The sequence below is a fragment of the Prosopis cineraria genome, unplaced genomic scaffold (assembly GCF_029017545.1).
Source record: "Prosopis cineraria cultivar Desert tree isolate PC_DT_omini unplaced genomic scaffold, ASM2901754v1 PC2, whole genome shotgun sequence".
Taxonomy (NCBI): Eukaryota; Viridiplantae; Streptophyta; class Magnoliopsida; order Fabales; family Fabaceae; genus Prosopis; species Prosopis cineraria.
This window is the reverse complement of record NW_026555333.1, coordinates 25,477,287-25,503,727: the sequence shown is the minus strand read 5'-3', so window position 1 is coordinate 25,503,727 and position 26,441 is coordinate 25,477,287. Positions and strand designations below refer to the sequence as shown.

The 26,441-nt window shown below is 31.3% G+C and overlaps 1 protein-coding gene across 1 annotated transcript; it reads left to right on the top strand.

Annotated features, from left to right (window-relative positions):
* Nucleotides 1-1,927: 1,927 nt before the first annotated feature.
* On the top strand, nt 1,928-21,206 carry LOC129302678 (zinc finger BED domain-containing protein RICESLEEPER 2-like). The gene is made up of 4 exons (XM_054941582.1): nt 1,928-3,619; nt 3,706-4,033; nt 4,122-4,204; nt 21,099-21,206. Exons 1-4 carry the CDS (start codon nt 1,928-1,930, stop codon nt 21,204-21,206), a joined length of 2,211 nt encoding a protein of 736 aa, XP_054797557.1.
* Nucleotides 21,207-26,441: the final 5,235 nt, after the last annotated feature.

The following is a 26,441-nucleotide window of genomic DNA, read 5'->3' as shown; positions in this document are numbered from 1 at the left end:
TCACTATCAATATTACGTTTCATGAGATTAAATTATTTTTTTTTTATTTTAGATGAATTTATCAATTATTCTCCCTTATATTATTTCAGCTAAATAATGGATAAATTAAGCGCAAGAAATTTGCTTGCATAAATATATTAATTGATCTCTTCTTACTGTCAAATATCACGGAGGTCATCTGCATATATACGCAACACATGCACATGCTTTTTTCCCAAAAAATTACATAGCAACAAGAGTACGAGAAAGCTAACGAAAGGATTACAGGGATTAGAAAACTAACAAAAGTTTGTTTAGCTTCCAAAAGTAGTACCTCGCTAGAGTCTAACGGAAAACTTGTAGGGAAAATTATATCTAGATTTTATAAAAAAAATTATCATTAATAAATTTCATAAAATTTATAAAATATTTATAAATTTAAAATTCAGTGCATTTATAACTGAATAATGAATATTTATGAGTATTTTATATATTTTATGAAACCTATTAATAATAAATTCTCTTTTGTATGATTTTGGTGTAATTTTCCCAAACTTGTATGTTATGTTGAGCTTCTTGCCCCACACATGATAGGAAGCATGAACAAAAAAATGTTGAAAAAGACACCAACTCGACAATGCGACACGTGGATAAGGCTATGATGTGGAGCGGGAAAAAAATATCTTTTAGTGTAGCGTGGAAGTCAATTGTTCGCACGGCAGTTCTGATGGCCTTGGCGAGGAACTTAAAAAAGAGTTGACTCTTTTAGGTAGAGCCGGGAATAAGGGCCGGGCCTGGAGGGCCGGGCCTGAAAGCCCTGTTTAAATAAGGGTTCGGGCTTTAAAAATTTTTTTTTTTAAAGTAACCGGGCTTGAGGGCTTGGCCCTGATAAGCCCTGTAAAAAAGGGCTCGGGCCCGGACAAGCCCTCCAAGCCCGGTTATTTTTTTTTTAAGTAATATAAAATAATAATGTAAAAAAAAAAATTAGTCCAGTCCACCAGGTGCCAGGCCAGCAAATCTCTCATACTCTCACTCGGTCCAAAGTCCAAACCACTCCAAAGTCCAAAATCCAAATTGAATAATCTCAGGCTCTCCCAGTCTCCCACTCTCCCTCAGCCGTGTCAGTCTCGCCGTCTCGGTCCTTACTCCTCAGCCCTCAGCCCCTCACGCACTGCACTGACACAGACACAACTCAAGCACACAGCTCTCTCCCTGCTCTCACAATCTCAGTCGCCACTCGCCACTCGGTCTCAGCGTCACAGTGAACCGGAGCTTCTCAGTCACACTGAACCCTAAGACTCCTCACGCCGACGCCGTCACCTCACACAGCTCTCAACTCGGAGCTTCTCCCTCAGCCTCACGCCGACGCCTCACACAGCTCTCAACTTGGAGCTTCTCCCTCAGCCTCACGCCGACGCCAGATCCGTCGTCCTCGCCCTCGCTCCTTTGCCTCACAGAGTCACAATCACACAGTCACACCTTTTATTCTCGTTCGCCTGAATCTGCTCGGATTTCCTTCTCTCCTTTTTCTCCGTCGCAGCTCGTCGGCCGTCGCAGCTCCCTTGATCGTCTGAATCTCTATCTCCTTCTTTTTCATCTTGCTCGTCTCCTTCCTCTCGTCCATACTCTGCTCTCCTTCAGATCTTCACGCCTCACGTCTCTCGGTCTCTGGCTCTCTGCTTCTTGAATCTTGTCTCTCCCTCTCGCTCATCTCGGCTTTCACAAGTTAGTTAATTTCTAACATATAATCAATTAATCACCCACCTGATTAACTTTGTTTAATTTTTTGACTTGGATTATATCATAGAAAATAATTTATTCACTTGATTAAATAACAATGTTGTCTATTTTTGATTTGATATTGTGTCCTGATTTTTTGTAAAATGATGATATGATGATGTTGGTCTGAGACTCTGAGTTTTGATGCATGATTTTTAATTTTGATAATATGGTTTATGTTTCTTTGCACAGTATGTCATCCTCTAGTGCCAAGAGTAATGAAACTAGTAAGAAGTCAGTTGAAGGGGATGGTAAAAGAGAATCAACTTCCACCCAATTTACTACATGTAGTCTAAAACCACCTAAGAAAGTAAAAGGTTTGACTTCAGACGTTTGGAAATCTTTTTCTAGGGTGGTTAATGAAGAGGGGGTAGCAAAGGCTAAGTGTAATGGTTGTGGCACTTTATTAGCATGTGGTGGAAATTACGGCACTTCACATTTAAGTCGTCATATTAAACAATGTGTAGCTCTTCCAAAGTTTCACAATGTAGGCTTGATGATGTTAGATAATCAAGGCAACATAAGATCTAGACAAATCAATAATTCACGTATAAGGGAGTTGTTGGGGATGTTAATTGTTGCACATGATTTGCCATATTCTTTTGTTGAATTTCCTCTTCTTAAGGAGTTGCTTAAGGAATGTAATCCTGATGTTAAGCTTATGAGTAGAAAGACTGCTGTGTCAGATGTTAGAAGATTGTATGAGGTACAAAAAGACAAGTTAAAAGTGATGTTATCAAAGTGTCCTAGTAGAATATGTTTGACCTCTGATTGTTGGACTTCTGTAACATCTGAGGGTTATATTTGCTTAACAGCACATTTTGTGGATGAAAATTGGAAGCTTAATAGTAGGATACTTTCTTTTTGTAAAATGGAGCCTCCACATTCTGGACATGAATTAGCCAGTAAAGTTTTTGAGAGCTTAAGTGATTGGGGGATTGAAAAGAAAATTTTTACAATTACTTTGGATAATGCATCTGCAAATGATTGTATGGCTGAGATCTTGAAAGAGAGGTTGATTTTGCAAAATAATTTGATTTGTGATGGGGAATTTTTTCATGTGAGGTGTTGTGCACATATCTTGAACTTGATAGTTCAAGAAGGTTTGAAGGTGACAAATGTTGCGATAAATAAAATTCGAGACAGCATTAAATATGTTAAGATGTCTGAGTCCAGGATGAAAATTTTCAAGCAATGTGTTGAGCAAGTTGGTGGTATTGACACCTCAATGGGATTGCGATTAGATGTGCCTACTAGATGGAATTCCACTTATGACATGCTTGAAAGTGGAATTAGATATAAAAGAGCTTTTGTTTGCATGTCTTGTCGTGACACTAATTTTAAGCATTCCTTATCAAATGAAGAGTGGAGGAGAGCAGAGGAAATGTGCATTTTTTTACAACCATTTGCAATGATTACTACTTTGATTTCTGGCACATCTTATCCAACTTCCAATATGTATTTTGGACAAATAGCAAAAGTTGAGATTTTGTTGAATGATGCCATTAGCAATCGTGATCCTGTGATTTCTAGTATGGCAATTAGAATGAAGGATAAATTTGACAAGTATTGGAGTGATTATAGTGTGATCCTTTCAATTGGAAGTGTTTTTGATCCACGAGCAAAGCTTGAAGCAATCAAGTATTCTTTCTCTTTGATTGATCCTGTGGATTACTACATGAAAGTTGATAATATCAAACAAAAGTTGTCTTATATCTTTGATCAATACAAAGAGATGGGTGGATCTTCCATTAATGTTACATCAAGTTCAACTCCAATACAAAGTCAACCAAGCTCAAGCACAAGTGGAAGGATGGTAGAGAAGAAGGAACCAACCATGTCTTGGATTCAACTTTATGGTGTAAGTTCTTATTTATCTAATACACATTATCTCATTACTATTGGTTTATAATCCCTTATTTGATACTTTTTGTTTTTTTTACATAGGATTTTCTTAATTTCAAGAGTAAGGATGTTTCTTCTGTTGGGAAATCTGAACTGGATTATTATTTGGAAGAAGCTTCTCTTGATGGTCACCAATTTCCAGAGTTGGACGTGTTGCATTGGTGGATGACTAATCAACAACGATTTCCCAATCTTTCAAAGATGGCATGCGATATTTTAAGTATTCCGATAACTACGGTAGCTAGTGAATCGGCTTTTAGTATTGGTTCTTGTGTTCTAACAAAGTATCGTTCTAGCCTCCTTCCAGATAATGTGCAAGCATTAATTTGTACTCGAAATTGGTTACATGGTTTTGTTCCACCATTATGTGGTAATTTTTGTTTTGTGAAATGTTGTCTTGTGATATATGTGATTGTGTATGTTTAATAATAACACAATTTTGTTCATTTTTATTGTAGGTGAGGAAGAAGTGGTTGCAGAGTATATTGATATTGAAGCCCCTCCACCTTTAACAAGTGGACCTACTTCTCAGAGTTCTAATGTTTTATTTGTAGATGATGAAGATGAGGAGGATTTATGTTTTGATTGATGAATATGTATTGTTTGGATTTTTAAATATGTTGTTTAATTTTTAAAAGATTGAGAGGACTTTAATTGTTTTCAATTTCTGAATATTTTAATTAATTTTTAATTTTTAATTTTATTTTAATTTTTTAGATCAGGGCTTTCGGGCCCGGCCCTGAGCCCTGAACATAAGGGCCGGGCTTCAGAAAAGGGGTTGAAAATGAAGAATCGGGCTTAAGGGCCTAGGCCCTTAAGGGCCGGGCCCATAAGGGCCGAGCCCTTAAGGGCCGGGCCCGCCCGTTTTCCCAGCTCTACTTTTAGGTATGCCTCCGTAATTTTTATATAAGATTTTTTTTTTGATAAAATTGTAAATATTTAATAAAGTGAATTAATAATGCATATAGTTTGAAATTTTTATTTTTAAAAAATAAAAAATTCCAAAAAATATTATTCAAAGGGGGAGGAGGGAAATATATGAGTGAAACAATGAAGGATAATTTTAAAATAAATTTCATTAATAAATTATTATTTTTCTCAAAATATTTTATATTATGAAACATCAGATCACTAAAAAAACATGCTTCCTATAAAATGGGGTAGATGGAGTATATTGTATACGATTTTATTATTATTATTATTATTATTATTATGTAAATAAATATGATATATTTTATGAACTTATTACAATTTTAGTGTGCATAATGCATTTTATAATCCTGTACTCATGGATCTCTAATAAATCAAACAGTTATAACTTTTAATCATGAAATGAGGTCTTGATGCATGATATAATTCCCAGTTTGGCATGTGTGAATCGTAAATATAAAAAAATTGGGATTCCTAATCCCAACATGTTTGGGATGCCTAATTCATTATTTCCAAACAGTAATATTAACAATGTGACCTTTTAAATACACAAAATCTAGATTAATTGTATTAGAATATTGTTTGGTTTACCAATTAAAATTAACGTAAATAGTAAGGGCTCTCATTACTTAAATAAATAGTTAAGAGTTTAAATTCCAACTCTTGTATTTATACTAATTTAGTTGAAAGAGATTCACCATTTGCCTTTCATATCTTGAAGGAGATAATTTCTACTGTCAATGGAATCTACTCTTTATACTATAAAAAGAAGAAGAAGAAGAAGAATATTGTTTGATCAGATCTCATTAGACCATATATTCTTTGGACAATAATTATCAATATCACGGTATATCAATATATGTATTAATTTGGCTTGTGCTAATTTGATAGCTTGTTGTGGGGCAAGCAAAATGGTTTTGCAACAATTCCTAGTGCTTGTTACCACTATATACCAAATGGTAGAAAAAAGGGGGCGGAGCCAAAAGAATTAAATTGTGAGGGAAATTTTTCACACAATGTAAAAATTATACCTTTTTAAAATCTATAATTATAAATATATATTAATTTAATGTAACAATAAATAAAAATATATTTCAAAAGTTATTCAAATAAAGAAACATCAAAATAAAATCATCCCAATATAAATGCCATTTAATTACACCTTTTTAAAATATATAATTATAAGTATCTATTAATTTAATGTAACAATAAATAATAAAAAATATTTAAAAAGTTATTCAAATAACATCAAAATAAAATCATCCCAATATAAATAACATTTATATTAAAAGTCATATTAACCTCTATGGTAGTGAAATTCTTAATATGAGCAAATAGACTTTTTTTTATGAGAGCATAAATGAAACTTTCTTTTTTAAAAGATGAGTGGGGTATGAATTGGATTTTTTGATTTGGCCGACAACAGAATTGGATTTTTTGAGATATTACATGCAGTTTTCACATTTAAAAACGAGTAATTGACCCTACAACCTTAAATGTAGGTGGGTCCGGGAAGCAAGAATGAAAAACATTAAAACCAAAGTCTGATTTATTGACGGGAGAATGACACTTACGTCGTATAGATCAATTGATTTAAATTAAATTTTAAATATTAAATTTTAAAAATTTGTAAGCTTAAATTTTAATTTTATAATTTTATTATGATAAATTTATAACTTATTTTTAATATTAAAATATAAATTATAAATTATAAATTTATTATAATGAAATTATAAAATTAAAAGCTAATCTTATAAATTTTTAAAATTTAACTTTTAAAATTTAATTTAAATTAATTAATTTTCTTGAGATTTATCTGCCAATCTCCTTGATCTATCTTATTCATGAGGTGCACTGTTCATCCAACTAAAGTTGCAAAATAAACATTGAGCTCACACCAAAATGTGGTATTAAATAAATCTTTTTGCGAGCTAGGGTTGGATCCGAGTCAAACACATCGTGCAACTGTGCAAAATAAGAATAAATATTGTGCGGATTTCTAACGAATCAGGGCCAAATGGTCAACATGCTTAATTTGCGTGCACACATGTAAAAGTGTCCTTAAAATTGATGTGGTTGGTAATTAAGATATTCCATCTCAATCACTTGAGAAAGTGCACCGGCCTTGGGTAATTTGAGATCTCATGAAACATTAATTATAATTATAGACCTTGAATTATTAAAATTTTAATAATAGATCATGATCCTTATTTATAACTAAAAAAATATGAATAGTCAGTTGAAAAATTAACAAAATACATTTAGAATTATTTATAATGTTAGTTAATAATTTACGAGAAGTCAATTGTAAATCTCAATATTTTGTTGTCAATATATAAATAAACCATATGAGAAATTAATAAAATACACTTATGATTATTTGTAACATTAGTTGAAAATTTATAAGAATCGATTGTGAATCGCAATCAATCACTTATGATTTTTTGTTGCCAATAGATAGATAAATTGTTTTAGAGATATGCAAAATACACGTGAAATTATTTGTAATATTAGTTAAAAACTTATGAGGGTCGGTTGTGAATCATAAGTCAATCACTTATAAATTTTTGTTACTAATATATAGATAAATTGCTTGAAAAGTCAACAAAAGATAATTGAAAATCTTTGTAGCATTAGTCAAGAATTTACAAAAGTCAGTTGTGAATCTCAAACCAATAATCAAAATATGCTTTATCATGAGTCAGGACCATTGTTTGTTATTAAAATTTCAATAATTTAGGATCTATAATTATAATTAATGTTATTATGGGATCTTTAATTGTCATTTTTCCCTATGATTTTTTCAAACGCAAGAAACTCTCCGAGTGGAGAGATAGATGCAAAGGTAACAAGATTTTATTTACACTACTACAAAAAAAATCATATTAGCTAGTTATTTTTGCCCCCGTTGAAACACATATTGGACTCCAATATTATCATATTGGACAATTGAAAAAAAGTGTCTACTATGTGGTCCAACATACAATATTATGGGAGGAAAAGATGTATTGGATAGTCATAATCATAATGAACTGTCCAATATAACCATTATATTAGACGATTATTGTAACATTTTAAATTTTAATCCTAAGTTAATTAGTGAGATGATCAGGTTTAATTAAGTAAAATGGGATTAGATAACAGTTAGAAAGGATTAAAGGACCATCCGGTTTTAGGTATAGCCTATAGTTGGTAATTCAGGCCGGGTTTATTCAAATCGAACTTAAAGTATCCTCAAGATTACACTTGAGATTTTCAATTAAATTCACAAGTTTCAATGGGTACTTGCTACTACAGTATAACTCTTAAGACTTAACTTGTCTTGAATCACTCAACAAACCTTACTATAACCTAATAAGTTGTTACAAACACTTGAAAAACGCATTTTCAAGATTTCTAAGTAATGAAATAAACTTTCATATAAAACTCTCTTTAAGAGTAGATGAAATTATAATTGAAAGCTTATAGACTTATAAGAAGTTTTTCACAATTCTTTTCAAGAATAATGAATGAATGCAAGATGTTAAAGCATAATTTGAAAGCTTTTCAAATGCTCAAATAAATATTAGTTCATTTTCAAGCTCAGAATGAATCTCATATATAGTTTTGATAGTTGATGGAATGTTGGAACAGTAATTTTATCCGTTAGTGTGCCCAACCTATTATTTCTTGTGAGTGCCCAACAGAATCACGTGTGATTCTACAACTTTCACAAATTTCAACCATAATGATTTTTAACACGTAAGAAAGACATTATTTGCAAGCTTTAATACATTTAGATGAGTCTTAATGCATATAAATGAGACACATAATATATTCATTTTAATGATTATGAAAAGTGATTAAGCTTTCAAAGTTTTCACATTAAATCTAAGAGAATTTAAATAACTTATCCTAAATATCTTCATCTTCTCTTGATTCTTCATGCTCTGAGGTTTTGTCTTCATCTATAATTCTTTATATCTGCACACATAATAAATACCTCTTCTCTTAATTTTGTAATCATCAAAACACATGATCTAACAAGATGGGCCATTGTTACATGGTTGTCTATATTGTGGCAATATGCCTTGAGATGTGAGTTATGAAAAATGAGAACAAGTCAAATTGTAAAATTTTGATAAGTGTCATATGTGCGCACATACTTTTGAGTATTCAACTATTAATTACATGTTTTTGTCAATTAATATGCAATTGTACAAGATAGACGTATTTTGGTTACTAAGTGGTGTTAGAGGGTTTAAGCAAATAAAATGGGATTTTGTTGAGATTATATATATGGGATATGTTGAATAGGTGGTCCTTAGTCTATTGAGTATCTTCTAGATGTTAGTGATAGCTTTTGGCATGTGTGTGGGGTTTTAGACATCTTTGAGTTGTAAAAAGTATGGAATGTTGGAAAAATTTATTTGGCTATCTAACTTCTTTGTGTCAAATAATTTGGAAGCAAAACCCATGCCATTAACTAATTTATGGAAAGAGTTTTCTGTAAACACCTAGATCACCTCATTCAGACATTGAATGAAGAAACTGGGTGCATCAGAAGTTAACCCCAGATGTTGTCATTTGATACCTAAACACTGTCTAATATTGTGCAACACCTCGTGACACGCAACACAGAGAAGGACAGCCATGATGCATGTGCACGTGTCGTGACGTGCCCCTCTGTTTTCCACTCCTCAGTATTTCCAACTAGTTTTGAGTCTATATGACTCTAAAAAGATATCTCGTGCTTCCATAATAGTATTTTACTCTAATATTGATATTGTGAGTATTTTTTTAAATATGAAAATTTGTGATCTCATTTCTACAAAAATTACAAATTTGGTAATCTAATTAGATTAGTCCAATGATTGCCTTGAATTTTGTGTTAATTGTGGTTTACTAAAGGCAACCTTATAATTATAGTCTATAACCATCCAAAATGTTGTTTTTTGTATAATAAGATGTTGCATTTCTAGCAATCCTCTTGCAACAATATAATTCAAATACAGTCCATTCTAGTCCAAAGTCATACTAAACTAATAGCAATTATACTAAATTAGTAATTTTATTAAAATTATAAAAACTAAGACTATTTGCTATAAAATTGTTTAATGATGTCTTTGATAAACTTCATCAAGCAGTATCTACAATCCTCGCTATATGCTTTTTGTCATGAGCACTACATAGAAAAACCAATAAGCATATTATTGAATGAATTAAAAAAGTTAGTATTAATTATTTAAATTAGTGGTGATAAGTACCTTTATTATCTTCTAATTTCTATAGGTCAAATCATATAACTTCTATCTTAATGGTATAGGAAAGATCATTTATGTGTTATAAAGTACCCCACTATTAATAAGAAAGAAAATAAATTGAAATTATAAATTCAAAAATACAAAACATATATAAAAGTTAATTAAAATATAAACTTACATATTGAATATGTCCATCATTTTCTTTCTATTGGCTACCCACTAGCAACAATCTAAATAGTAAAGCTTTACAATTTTAACAATAGTTAGCACAATGCCGATCAGCATTTAATGGTTTCTAAGACAATTTGAAAGCACGTGTTATGAAATTTAAAAAGAAAAGATAAATTAAATTGATTAGGATATCATGAAACTCACCCTTGGATATAAAGTACAAAAATAACTCCCTAGAGTACTATTATTTATTCGAAGGAATTTAGTATAACGTTGTTGCTTGTTCTTGCGATGCCTATTGTAACCTCCCCTAATACCCACCTGGTATTGGAAGGACACATAATCACCACTTCCCATCAAATAAGATTAAAGAAAAACATTTATTTTAAAAATACTTGAAAACCTAAGACTTCTTTAAAATAATTTGAAATTAATCACATATCAGGTAATGCACAGCGAAAGACAATTTCCTGCATTCATAACTCTTAATGCTTGACTCAGAATCAACAAATAACTCCAAAACAGGGGCAGTGCACTGTGGCATGCACCACATGCGCCATGACATGTGGCACAGAGCCACGAGCTCCCATTCCATGCCGTGCGCCATAACGCACATGACAAGTTTTTTTTGTCAAATAACAGTTCACAAATGTGAACTTTCGAAGTGAGCTGTTTTCACATACTACGTCCGATCGAAGTTGTAAAGTCCCTTATCTAATTCAGACTTTATCATTCCTGACACATAACCATCATAGAATAATCACACAACATCAGAGTAATAGCCTTCAAATTGTTTTTTTTAAATGCGGGATCCTGACTTCATAAAATGTATGCTCAAATAAGAGGGCACATGGAAGCATAAGCACAAATTCATGGCTCAAGAAAAACAAACTCTTTATCCTAAAAAGTTGTCATGTGCCGTGGCTCACACCACTATGTGCTGCGACATGTGATACAGAGTCACGGGCTCTGTTTTCCTCTATGCCATATGCCGCAATGTGGCTCACAATGCGCCACAATGCATATATAAGATAGTTTGCAAGGCGAACTTCCACCGTGTGCCATTTCCACATCGGACATCTGATTGGAGTGATTCAGGCACCCAACAAAGCTTTCAACATATTCTATCTAACGAGACAAGTTTTGGACCTGATTTAATGGTCTGATCTAAATTTGGATGCCTGAGTACAAAAAACTACCCTTTCTTTTAAAACCTGCACCCAAGTGTTCAATTTTTATTCCTTATCCCATTAGACCACTTTAGATTTTAAACTAAGTCTAAAAGGATCATATACATCTGATTAACACATCAAATCATATATATCACATCAAATATTCAAATTGACCTCTTAATGCCACATTACACACTTGTAGGCTTATATGAGGCACAACACCTATAACTACTTACACATATATACTCGTTTCACTTTAATCATCCAACTTCCTCATATGGGGCTACGCCTCACCATACGATCAAGAATTACAAACATACTTGATGCCTCCAAATGGAGCTCAGCCTCACCATTTGTGTCAAGTTCTTATATATATATATATATATATATAATTTCACATTCAATTCAAGTGGAACAAGTTATACAATAGCATATACTTACTTATTTGGCATTTAGGCCTGCCCATATACCTACCGCTGTGGTACCCTTGGCAAGATGCGTAATTATATTTATATATATAGAGAGCAAGTTCTCAACCACAAAATATATACACATTCACATATTCATTTCACATGCACTTATGCATCCTAGTTGGCAACTTAGACTCTAATAACATATTATACATTCATTTACACAATGGTAGTCATTCCACTGCCAATTGAGGCTATTCTTTGCTCGTTTCCTTTCCTAGCCTTCTTGTGCTCACTTCACCTATGAACAAAGGTAATGGAGTGAGACATGTGTCTCAATAACTAGAATATAACCTAAATACCGATTATTAATCAAATCATAAACAAGAGATATAATAGCATGTATTTCAATAAAAGCAGTATAATATGTATATACATAAATTCATACACATCATCCATTATGCTTATATTCATGCATTTCCAGTTTCTCCTAGTGGAGCAAGCTCTACGCTCAGACCAGGACTTTCAGTCTTACATGAAACAGGGCCCACCATATCTTTGTCTCAGACCAGGTATCCTCTTTATGTATGGGTAGTCTCCTAAGTCTTTCCTGGTGGAGTCAAGCTCTACACTCAAGACCTTCAGGACTTCTTAACCTTACATAGAGTAAGACCACGATCCCTACCCTAGTCTAGGGTAAACTCGCGGATGTAATGCACATGTCTATGCATATGTCTCATCTCATACATCTCAAACATCTTTCACACACCGACATGCATATTCTTTCACAATATTGCTACTTTATTAGTTCATAACAGAATGCACACTGTTATATAAAATACTTGTAAATAATTTCACAAACAAACAAGTACAAGGGTTACTCTAGTTACCTTTTTGACCTTATTATCAAAGATTGCTGTTCGTACTAAACCTCTCAAGTTAGTCCAACTTCCTTAAGAAACCTTCAGATGCTCAATCTACATAATGTACACCTCCCAATCAATCATTAATACCCAATTTAGGCATTAATTTGACTAAATTGAATCCCTTAATACACAAAACAGTTTACTTAGAACCTTTTGAATTTATAAAGTCCATTATCTGCAGTCAATTGACCATAACATCCTCATAACCCATTTATTCACCATTTTAACCTAGCCCTTTTTAGGCTAATTTGAGCCTAAATCTTAAGGTTCAACTCTTTAACTCCAGATTAGTTGCAAAATCCTAATTTCGCACTTGAAAGCCTTTTTTAAACATTTCCTTTAGATTTCAATTCCTTAGAACTCCCTAATTCAATTTCTCTACGGGTCAAATTTAGAGAGAATAGGGTAGAAATATAGTGTAGGGTTGTACGATACTTACCCGACAAGTTGCTAATCAAAACAAACTCCAGATAGCCAGATAATGCGTGCCCTAGCAGAGCCAAACTCTCCTCTCCTCTCTAGCTACATTTTCTCACTTTTTTTCTTTTGTTTTCAGGAGTTCTGACTTAGCTCTTAAGTAAAATACTGTGATATGTGCCACGGCACATATAACATATGTCGCAACGCGTGGCACAGTGAGGCAATTCCCACTGCTGCTAGTGCGTCATGTCCTGGATTAGTGTTTTGCTATCTGATCCTATAACCATACCAATTAACCAATATCATATATTAGTCTAACATCCAAAATCACAATCAATTCATTAATTACTAATTTACCCTTGATTAGCAACTAGTTCCTTGGATTGAAATTTAAGATGTTACAGGAGTGATTCCAACGTCTACATGAAACTTATTTGATAAACTAACTAATAAGATAAGTGTGGACACGATCTAACGATCCAATCTAAATTTGAACACCTGGGTGCAAAAAGCCACTTTTCTTTATAAAATCATGCGCTAAATTGTTCAAATCTCACATTTTGTCTCATTAGATCATTTTGGGTCTAGAACCAAGTCCAAAAGGACCATTCACACTTGATTGACCAACAATATCAACAAATACATCAAGAATTGGCCGTCAAACAGCCCATTTTACGCAACATAAGGCTTGTTTTTCACGAACTTTCATATTTACACTATTTAGGCCAATCTATCCATAAAATCTCCAATTTTAAACACATTCAAACTTACACACACAAAGCAATCTTAGCCCACAATTAATATTCACCACATGTAACACACATTCACACATACACGGGTAAGATTCGCAAAACTATCACTTGTCACAATCTAAAACATGTATATGAATCCTATGGCAACTTAACTCATTATAAATTTACAACAAAATAATCTCACTGCACAATCTCTAGATTTTCACAGCAATAGCACCATTATATTGGTCTTGAATCTTTCCCTTTGCTCGGCTCACTATTAGAACTTGTAAAAATGTAACTATGAGGTGAGATAATGATATCAATAACATAATAACTAGCTACTATTAATCATTGCAAGTAACTGTAAACAAGTAGAGTGTAAACATGACAAGTAAAACCATATATTATAGATTTTACTTCATAAAATCATTTTCACATAAATCAATCATCACTAGCATGATCATCTACCATTCGATCCTCTGTATCACCTCGATCGAAACTATAGGCTCTATTAGGCCAATACACACTCATTAACCCAAGCGCACCATCAATGGTAGAATCACCCAACTAAAGGTATTCTGTCTTACTTTTAAACTATAATTTTTCCCTATCACACACAATGATCATGGCATCGTTACTCCAACACCATATCACACAAATGTTAAGGAGCACAAATCTCCAACATCATACCCCACATGAGTACTAAGGAGATAATCTCCAACACCGCACCTCAATAAGTACTAAGGAGATGAGATTCTCTAACACCGCACCCTGTCGGGTATTAAGGAGAATATATGCCATATGGACTTCACTACTTCTCCCTATGGGTAAACTCCTACCCTCTATGTTAGTCATGCTCACATACAAACCACTTGTTTGTATTCAAATCCTTATATATATAGGTATACAATCGTATATTTCTATAATTCCATTTCCTTAAAATTCATTTCTTGGAAATTCATTTTCATGCACAAACATTTGTTTTCTCAAAAACATGCAAATTTAGAAACAATTTCATGCAATAGCTATAATACTCACAAACAGTTACAATAGATAATCAAATAGAGTAAGTTATTCGGTTATCTCAACCCTCTTGTCATAAGAAAGGGTTACCTGTAGATTTTTCCCAATAGTAAAACATTCCCACATGTTTCCTTTCTCTAGACACACTCACAACACAACAATTTACACATTATTAGCACTATTAGTCAATTAATCAAACTAACCACAAGTACTAATTATCACTTAAAATTACATTTAACTATTCATTTCCTTTCACTTGGTCAATCTAGGTTCCATATACTCCAATTACCCCTTGCCATCACTTCTATCAATTTTAACCCACTTTCTTCCCAATTTCCATTCTCCTTCTCTCTTAGTTTAGGGTTAATTTGAGCATACAGTTTTTAAGATTTATCGTTTAACTCAAAGGTAGTCACAAAACCTTAATTAAATTCTTGAGAATCTTTTTATTATTAAAAGATAAAAAACAAACCCCTTAAAACTTCTTGATTCAATTTCTCTATTACTTAAACTAAGAGCAATTAATGTAGAATGGGAACTAAGGGTAGTACGAAACTTACCTGATAAGCTATTAGTCAGAAATGTCTCCTAAGGCCTTAAATCTTCTTGCCTTAGCAAAGAGAACTCCCCTCTTCTTCTCCTTTCATGTTTTTCACCTTCCTTCCTTTTGAAATCATAAGCTGACCACGTCATTTAAGGCAACTTTTTGTGCTGTATATTACGGCACATGAAGCTTGTGTGGGGTGCATGACACAGTGAGAAAAATCCTCACCACGTGCACCCACTTCATTTTGAAATGCAATTCTTTTGCTTGAACCTACTCATTCAACATTCCCATAAGTCAAAACACTAAATTGTGATCCAAAATCCTAATTACTCACTAATTTATTAATTTATCCCTAATTAGAAATTAGTTTTAAATTTAGGAATTCAGGATGTTACACCTATACTTGTTTCGAAATCATGAGACATGTACGCACCACTATATCCATGGCTTCTATTAGTCACATCCTTCGGCTCACCATGCTTGTGACAATATGTATAAGTCTAATTGATTCCATGGCACACTAAATGGTCTTCCAACTCGCTCACATAACCCGCTTCAAAAGGCCACACCTTACACAAGGCACAAAATGGTGTTATGATCTGTCTTCTGCTTTTAGTACAAAATCTAACTAACTCTTTCACCACATATTCTTTCATAACTCTATTCGCAAACATCAATTTCTTGTCCATGAGCTCTCTTAATCTAACAAGAATTTTTGAGGGAAATGATATTGATGGCTAAATCATTTTGAAATGGTTAGTTTAATGAATAAATTAACTAATCACTCAATCAATCATGAGCCACATGCTTTCACATATATATGATCCCTCTCTAAGTTAATTAAATTTAAGATAATACTTACAATTATGTTAAACTAATTATAAGTATTCTATCTTAAATGAAAATTTTAGCAACATAACAACTTAAAAATGAAACTTTCCTTGACATTTTGCCCTCTCTTTTCATTGAATTTAATCTGTGTATTGTCTAATGTAACCTAATACTAACTCAACTTAATCCTAATAGCAACAAAATTAGTAACAATAGAGTTTAAAAGATTTAAAAGCTAAGTAATACAACTATAAAATTTTATTACTACTCAAAGTAAAATCCAGCAACATAATGGTATAAAAATGGGACTTTTCTGGGCATTTTGCCCTCATTTTAGTTACAAAAAACATAACTAATAACAAATACATATATATATATATATATATATGGGAGAATTTTTACAACAAAAAAAAGCCAATTCTATCCAGCACAACAATTCCAAATAAGCACAATAATTCCATTCAGCAACCCATCATTCAAACAATCAAACAATAAAAAGTGTCAATTTAGATTACTTTCACATATTGCTCAAACAAAAAAATACACAAAAAATAGTCATGAAATTGTCAAAAAAAATAAATAAATAAAAATGCAACAAAACTCCAACAGTTTTAACACAAAAATTCTGCTTACCACGAATTAATTTAGAGAAAAAAAAAATTAGCATAGAAAACTCACCACGATATAAACAGGCAGGAGCACATATTTGCTACAATCAAATGAGTTGAAGACCCACAGCCAAGCACGAGCGCAGGAGCTCCAAAACTGAAGCAAACCCAAATTTTTTCATGTAAATATGATGAAATAATGAAGCAAATTAAAAACCAAAGCACCCATTAGCATATATATTTTGAACAACAATTACATTCAAACTGCAATTACAACACACATGCTACAGGCTGAAGAAACTGTTAGATGGAGCCAACATACATGTAAGAGGGTATGGAAATTATGTGATCTAGATTATGATTGAAGGATTATAATAAAGACAAAGTTGGTTATTAAGGGGTGTGGAATGATTGAGAAATCTTCCTTCTTGTCAATTTCCAAGCTTAGCTCATTTCATGCAATACAAGCTTATGATTATTAAACTTGATGTATTTGTAGCAATATTTCTACCAGTTGCCCTGTGTTTATTTGATCATTTCATTTGGTGCTTCCATTAAGAGAGAGCAAATGAACGATATGGCAAAAAGCGCGAGACTGAAGGAATTGCAAAAAGACATTAACAAGGCTAATGAGTTGGGAGAATAACATTTTAGTCCCGAAGGATTGATGTAATGCGAACAAAGTTCCAAGAGATTGAAAAATGCTCACCAAGTCCCGATGACCCTTCCATGAAAAAGGAGAAGACAGCATTATCCTTCTCTGTAGCTGATCCCATTCCGTCCTTTCCTGACTTCCTCTCACAATCACATGTAATGTATGATGGCAATTTCTATTATAAAATATTAACTAGATTCCAAAACACTCTCCTTCTCCTATCTGTGCGTACAATTTTTTTTTTCTTTTGTCACCATAAATTTAAAAATTCTACCCTTCAATTTCTAAACAAAATTTAACAAAAAAAATTTTATTTAAAATTTAAGGATAAAATTATTATTAAATACCTTTTTCACCCCCTTTAACTAATTTTTTAAAAATATTTCACAAGTTATAAATTTTAAATTACAGTATATTTTGAATTTGTAATTATATATTTCAAAATCTATATTTATAATTAGTCGGATTTATAACTTCTTATGTCTTGATTTTAAAAAAAATTGCGAACACATGATTTAATATTGAAATTTCTCTTAAGAATTTATTTGTTCAATTTCAAGAATTCACAACTTCAATTCTTCACTTTGCAACTTATGATACTTTAATTTACAATTTTATTTCTTATTTTTAACTGTGAAGACATTATTTGATATAGAATTTTTTCTTGAAAAATTATTTGTCCAGTTTAAAGAATTTGCCACCACATTTTTAGATTTTCAATTTGTGATACCCTTCTTTGCAACTATGTTTCCCATTTTTAATTAGGAATGAAAAATTAACATTGAATTTTCTCTTGAGAAATTATTTATTTAATTTTATTGATTTGCAGCTATGCCTTAGAATTTATATCTTGTTAATTATACCTTAATTTGTAACTCCATTGATCATTTTTACTTAGGAACATAAGATTTAGCATCGAATTTTCTCTTGAACAATTATTTTTCCAATCACAGGAATTTGCAACTATATCCCCTGAATTTGCACCTTGTTGTATCTTGATTTACAACTCCATTTCCTATATTTGATGAGGATCATATGATTTAATACTAAATTATTTTCTTGAGGCATTATTCAATCTTAGGGATTTGCAACTCTCCTTTTGTTTTTAATTAGAAAAAATATTAAATAAATTTTCACTTAAAAAATTTATTTGTTCATGGATTCACAATGAAAGTTCTCGTATTTACAACTTTTTATATCTTGATTTTTAACTCATTTTTATTTAAAAATGTAATATTTTTCTTTGAGTTTTCTTTTTCAAGTTATATAACCTAAAACTTTTAATATATATATATATATAAGTAATTTGATAAAATTTTTGTCACAAATTTATTTTTATTTTTAAGTCATATTGAACCTTATAGCCGTGAAATATTTTTCCTCACATATTTGATTATTTATATTTAATAGTAGTTGTTGTGTTTAAATTTTAAACAATAACCTTTTTTAAATTTTGATTAGAAATTAGAAGCCATAGTTTTGAAAATTATTGTGGTAAAAAGGATTTAAAAAAATGAAAGAGAGAATTTTGGAATTTGGTTATTATTTTATAATAGAAATTTCCAACAGGTAGAGAGAGAGAGGACGAAGTCACGTCACATCAATTATTGCCTTATAAAAGGAGGGATAATGCCGTCCTTTTTTTTTTTCATAAAAGGATCATTGGGAATTGATAATAATTTTTCAATCTCTTGAAAGTTTATTCACATTAAATCAATTCTTTAGGACTAAAATGTCATTCTCCAGAATGAATTTATTGAAGAAGCAATGGCATGATTTGGCCTCATCAAAGACAACCTAAATTGTTGAGTAGAATAGTCGTGACATCATAATCTAAAGAAAGAAATTACATGAAAAACCAGGAAAGTAATGTTTCAAAACTTCGATCCCTTACTTTTTGAGGAACTTAGTGCAAAAAGAACAATTGGAATCGCAATCCCATTTCGTTTGATTTTGTAATTATATATTTCAGACCCTCAATTAATATTCCCAACTCATTTTCCACTTTAAATTAAATTTTAAACTCAAAAAAATCATGGTAAACCTCCATGAAAGCTTCAAACATAAAGTAACCTTTGGTCAAATGTAATTTTTTCTATCAAGCATTTTATCAAAAAGCCTTGTGTGCAACAATGAAAATAAAAAATCTATATAATATAAACTAATACAATAAAACCTCAACAAAAATATTGCATGCCCACAATTTCCCAACAACAATACAACATAATAGCACAAACACATAAGACAGATTGAGCTAGAGGAGAAAAGACGAGAAAAATGGGATTGATTGTTGAACAGTGGAGGCAAAAACGACTTGTGAACACACTCATGATGGAGAAAATAAGATTTATGATGTCAAAGAGGGAGGGAAACACGACCCACAACGTCTCTAGTAGCTGCAATGATGGAGAAGGAAGGGGGACGATGGCACGATAGAGAAAGGAAGAAGAGAGGAAGGACACCGAAAAAAATACAGAAATGAGAAAGAAAGAGCTATTAGGGTATTTTAAAATCATATATTATTAACTATTTAATATACAAAACTCATATTAAATAGTTAACATACTGAACCATCCAATATGAATTTTAGATTAAAAAATAAAATAATTAAAAATTTGAAATCATATATTGGATGATTCAATAAATAATAATCCAATATATTGAGACATATTAGATAGTTACCTTTATAACCATTCAAAATGTTTCCTCGCCTATACATATTGGATGATTATAGCTAGATGACCATCCAATAAGAGGCATCTAGTATAGCTATTTTTGTAGTAGTATTATGTAAAGCATACATGGTGTCTTAAATTTATCCCATGTCAATTTGAAGAGACTTTAAAGGGATATAGACTAATCTAGACCGTGAGCGGACAAAATATTTTCAGGTGGAAACTCTACATAATAACGTTGTTATATTCTTAGAGCTTGAGCTCAAAACCTATGATTAAGTGGGTACAATTCCCGTATCAATTAAATCAAGTGTCCAATAGTGAGGTGATAGGTCCTTTGTCTCTATCTCCGGCCTTCTCAGTGCTTGGAGCACTCGAAAGGTCCTACATTTGGGGAAAAATTAAACACTACCCCACCTTAAAAAAAAACATATTATCTTGTGATAGAAATTGGAATTCATAATATTTGATCAATCACACCTAAAAAAAATTCAACTGATTAAATTATCATTTCGTGTAGCATTATTATACAATTTTAAAACACTTTAATTATTATTCGTAAGGCAAATTCTAAGAGCCTATCTGATAAGGAGATCCTTGAATATTGTCCCATGCGCCAACTCAAATTCGATGGGTGGATGAGATGAATGCATTGGGAATAACACTATGAATGAATATAGATAGAGAAAGAGAAACTAATATACCACAATGACCATAATATCCTCATGGAATAATTTTTATTGGATTAAACAGTGAGAATACGTGTGAGAATTACAAAAACGTGAATGAATTGTTGTTGGGTTGAAAAATATAACATAAAAGCTATCAAACTATTTACTAGACATGAAGAATATGAGCTCCATATTTATTATTATTATTATTATTTTAATCTTTTCCCACTCATTATATTAGGTCTTTTGAAACTTTTTTTTTTATTTCATCCATTATTTTACCTTATTCGAGTTCTGCGATATTTGAAAAAAGTTGAGTTATGATCTTCAAAAAAAAAAAAAAATTTACATGCTTATATCTCTTGAGTAGAAAAAACAAATTTCCCCTTCTTGATTATCTGGGTTGATGTGTATTTCAGTGGCAAGCGTCGGATCAAAGGTTACTGACTTACGGCAACCCAAGAATCTCTGAGAGGGGCAAAACCAACGTCTTCGATTTTGAGACTTCCATGTTATTATTGCGCTGAAGGTTGCCGAAACTGCTAGCAGGAATTGCCTTTTAAGTTGCGCAAAATGTCTTTAAGATGTGTGGGCATCATTTTCCTTTAGGTTTAAATTTGCCCCAACTTATTATCGTCTTCAAGTGCAAGTTGGGTGATTGTGAATTTTCCTTAAGATACAATGAAAAACATTGAGCATGTTTTGCACGCTGCTGAGACTCAAGCCAAGACAGTAATAATTTTTATAAAATAATAATTTAACTTTGTCTTTGGTGCACTTAAAAACAAAGACAATGTTTCAATAGTTGAATTTTTGTTTTATTTTGGATGTGTATCAAATGAGTGATGTGGAGGAGTATTTATAAATACTGAAGTAATATCTTGAAGTAGTACCTTTTAAGTAATGAAACTTTTCTTAAAAATTATAACCGATGTTAGTTTATAACCTTATATTAGTTCAAGAATAACCTTATATTAATTTATGAACATCTTATGTTAGTTCACAAGCCAATGTAGTTTAATAATTAAATATTAATGTTAAAATAACTTTCCATGAAAAGAAACATTATCCTTTTTAATATGTAAAGTTTTTTTTCTTTGAAATACATTTTCCTTCACCAAGTGATAACATGAACCTTTTAGTTTTTTTTTTTTATAACCATCCAAAAGAGCCTTTAGAATTTAAAGAGATATGACTTGGTAACTATAATTCTCTACATAACTTTTCATAAAAAAATTTTAATTTATAAGAACATGACTTTTCAAAAAGATATATATCTGTGAACATAGTGTTTTCTCCAAGTTTTCACATGTAAATTGAAAATAAATAAAAAATAAAAAAATTGAATAAAAAATTTATAAAAAGAAAAATAAATATGTCTTTTATTAATTAAAAATGTAATTTTAAAAGAAGAATCTTCCTTTTTTTATTGATCCCAAATTTCCTCAATCATATTTCTTTCAAATTAAATGCATTAAATGTAAATTTGAAAATCAGAAATAATGGTGAGGACAAGTTAAATGAGAATTTAATTTGATATAATTGATTCTGTTATTAAGAGAAAAAAACTTTAGTTGGGTCTATAAAAATGAATGGAGATAAATTTTGGAGAGTAGGCCACAAGGCGGGAGGGAAAAAAAAATTGAAAGAAAAAATGAAATAGAAAAATTGGAATAGGAAAAGGCATAGGAACGAGAAACTCTGAAAGTGTGTGTGAAATAAAAAGTACTATCATGAAACTACAATGGTGTAAAGTTAATTTTCATTCATTTTATTTTATTTTATTTTTGTCTTGATACAAAAAAAGTCCCGCGTTGCTGAATTGTGACAAATTGTGGGGTGATATGTTTTTTTTATTTGTCTCCTTTCATTAGTGATGCAATGCGTGCTGGGTTTATATTTTTTCCCTTAATTCTCTTTTGTATTTTTTTTTCTTCTTCATTTTTTCTTTCAATGATCCAATTTCATAGCCAACGATGATAACATTTTCACCCCTCAGTCCTTCCCTTTGTTCCTTTGCTTTTCATGCTCCTTTTCGATTTTTCTTCCTTCTTTTCACGTTCTTCTAGGCGGTTTTTTTTTCGATGGCAGTTAGAGGCAATCCTTTACTTGATTAGCAGACAATTAATTATGCTAAAAATATATTAATGGATCTATCATTCATCTTCCTCAATTTCTTTTATTTTATTATATAATAAAAAGGATTAAGATTTAATTTTATTCCTATACTTATTTTTTAAAAGAGTTGGGCATTCTATACTTTTAAATTAAATAATTTTCTCCCTGAGCTAATTTTTGAAGGAGCAAAATTATCCCTCAGTTAGTAAGCCATTTATTATTCTATTTTATGATGATCTGTCGTGACATGAGGCCCATTATCTTTTAACTTTGCATCCAATTTTTAGGGTGCGTTTGGTTTTCTTACTTTTCATGTTCAAAAAGCAAAATTTTACTTTCAAAAAACTGAAAGTTATTGTGAAATATTTTGCAGTAAAGTATATCTTGAAAGTACATTCAAACAATAGCAACTGAAAGTGAATTTTTAAAATGTAATTATTTGAAGCTTTTGGAAAGTATATTTGAAAAGTAGAATGTTATTTGACCATACTATCCCAAATTTAATCTTTTATTTTTTACTTAAAAAATATTTAATTCATTAAAAATATAATTATTATTTCAATACTAATAATCAGGCATCACGTTTTTAGCATTTTAAATTAAATAATTAATCATATTAATTTTTAGCATTAATGTATAATAAAAATTACAAATCTTTATCACATTTTTTAAAATTACAAATTAAAAAAATACAAATAACTAGAGATTAAATTTTTAGCATTATATATCAAAATTTATGTTATTTAAAATTTTTATCATATTTTTTAAATATTTCAAACATATTACATTTGTATAATAAAAATTACAAATCATCATAAATTAATGTTCTTTTTGATAATTGTACATTCAAAAGCATATTTCACTATCACAAACCAAACAACTTTTAGTGTGTCAAACTAACTTTTGAAGAAATATATCCAAACACAAATTTTGTTACAACAACTGACTTTCACTAAATTAACTTTCACCAAATGGACTTTCACCAAATGAACTTTTGACAAATTAAAAATCAAACACACTTAAGCTTTGACCTTCTGCCGTGGCATCTTATTTTTTGACAAATTCATTTCAATCTAGGCAAATAGCTCCAGAATCCATTCGAACCTTGCCCGTAAGAGGAACTCAGACGTGGCCGGTGGCAAGGGTCAAAGGCTGGAGTCATCTGTGGAATGAGCTCAAAGCTATTTGATTAATAACTCAGCTCACAATGTTCAAATTATCTAAAACACTTCAAATTATAGAGCTTGTTGCTTTTTCAATAGGTTTTCAAGCTTTCAAACTAAACGAAATTGCACAATCCAAAAGCCAGAAAAAGAAAATTTATGAAGAGAAGCAGAATTAACTTACGGCAAGGAAACAGGTATCAAGCTCACAGTTAATGAACAAAATTAACTCACAATCCACGGGATAAGAAAGAAAATGGAACCCCCAACAAGAGATGATCATAAGTTCAGAACAAAACGATTGCTACCATCATTCAAAAACCACAAATAGAGTTGCAGTCACAAGGAACAGATCGACAGAGGTGTAGGAGACGAGAAGACTTGGGATTTTCAAGTAGACGCTAGATTTGGAGCTCAAGGAGAAGATGAAGAATTGAAGTAGCTGCAACAGATGACATCATGAACGTTCCCGGAGGAAACCATAAAGGAAGTATGAACTTGGAGGCCGAAGCTTTGGAATTGTGAATGATAAGTGAGAAGGAGTTTGGAATCATGAGTGTGGCTGAGGGAGGAGATAAAGGGGCTGTGATTGGAGGAAAGGAACTGAATGGTGAGGAGGAGGAGGAGACCTTGGGGCTGAGGAGCTCAGAGATGGCTTCAGTGATGACCTCGCCGACTCACCCTGAGGAGAATGAAAATGAATGAAGAATGAAGAAGTCGAATCGTACTAACGATGAAGATAACAGATTTGCAGCAGAAATGTGTTTTTGGTCCTTAAAGAATTAGTTCAAGAAAAAAATTGTTCTATTTAAGAGTATAAAATACCCAGTACTTTTAAAAAATAAATATAAAAATGAAATTTGATTTTAACCCTAAAAGAAAATATTATTGTTCATTATATTCCAAGGGTGATACTAAATCACCATGGATCCCTAAAATATCAAATGAGATACTATGAATGGCTCTAAGTCATCGCAAGTAAAAATAATAAAATTATTTTCATATTTTAGGTTCCCACGAGTGATACTAAATCATTATAGATCTCTAAAATCATCAAACGAGATACTGTGAATAATATTAAGTCATTACAGGTAAAAATAATAAAATTATTTACATATTTTAGGCTTTCATAGGTGATATTAAATCACCATGGATCTCTAAAGTCATTAAATGAGATATTATGAATGATACTAAGTCATCATAGATAAAAATAATAAATTGCTAGCATATTTTGGGTTATGCTATGAGTGATACTAAATCACCGTAGATCACCTAAAATGTCAATTGAGATATCATAAATAATACTAAGTCATTGTAGGTATCAAACTTTGTATTAAAATTTCCTTATTGAATTATTTTCTAGAAAATTATTCTTAAAAATTCCTTTTATTCTTCTAGGATTTTTCATGAATGATACTAAATTACCGTATTTAGAGTGTCAATCAGCGGACTGTGAGTGATAATAAGTCACCATAAGTTTCAATACTAGTTAAATTTTATTTATTTACCCAAAGTACTTTCTAGGAATAAGTTTTTTTAAAATAATAAATATATAATTATATTAATAAAGGTTAACCCAAAACTATATTCCTTTTTTACAAAAATTAAGAAATTAAAGATTTAAATACTAATACCCCGAACTATGTGGACTTTCATTCCTATCACAAGGTACATATGTCCTAGGTCAATTCTTTCCATATAAATAAATAATTTGTTTTGATTAATTTTTTTATTTTTGTTTTTGTTTGTGATTATAATAAAGGGTAATTAAGATATGATTAAAATGCCAATTTAATTTTATATAATCAATTTAGGGTAACCGTTTTCATGAACGGCTGTCGTGAGGTGCCTAATATCTTTTTCACATATAATCGACTTCTAAACCTATTTTCATAGACCACCATTTTTCATTATAGATTTTTTAAGGTTTTCCTAAAAAGTTTAGTGGTGTCTCCTATTTTCTTGCATTTATCGATTTCCCTTTTCAGGAAAGTCACAATCTGAGCATGACAACATCTTTTTATTTTGAAAATATCTCAACAGAAATAACATGCATCATCTGAGGTTGATACCATTCAAAACCCTTCAGACATACCGTCCCTTCATATAGATGAAGAGTAAAATAAGGAGGAAAGAAAATTAAGAGGGAATACTACTTAAAAATAATGCAAAATTACTATTTTTTAGAAAATTTTCCTTCTAATTTTATCTCCTTGCTATTTTCTTCCCTCTTTTTTTTCATCCAAACCAAGCTGGAGCTAAAGAATTTCAGCTACCGAAAGTGCTAAATAGTACAGAACTAATGTATCTCTATTACTAAATGAATGTTTCCAACTGAATCTTGCTGAGGCCACAATGCTATCTAGGCCAAAGTTAAAACAGACCATCATGGGATTCATGTTAAATGTGTATTAGGAACAACATGGAAGAAGAAATCAAGAAAACGATCCCGGTGGAGAGAGGAAGGTGGGAGAATCATTC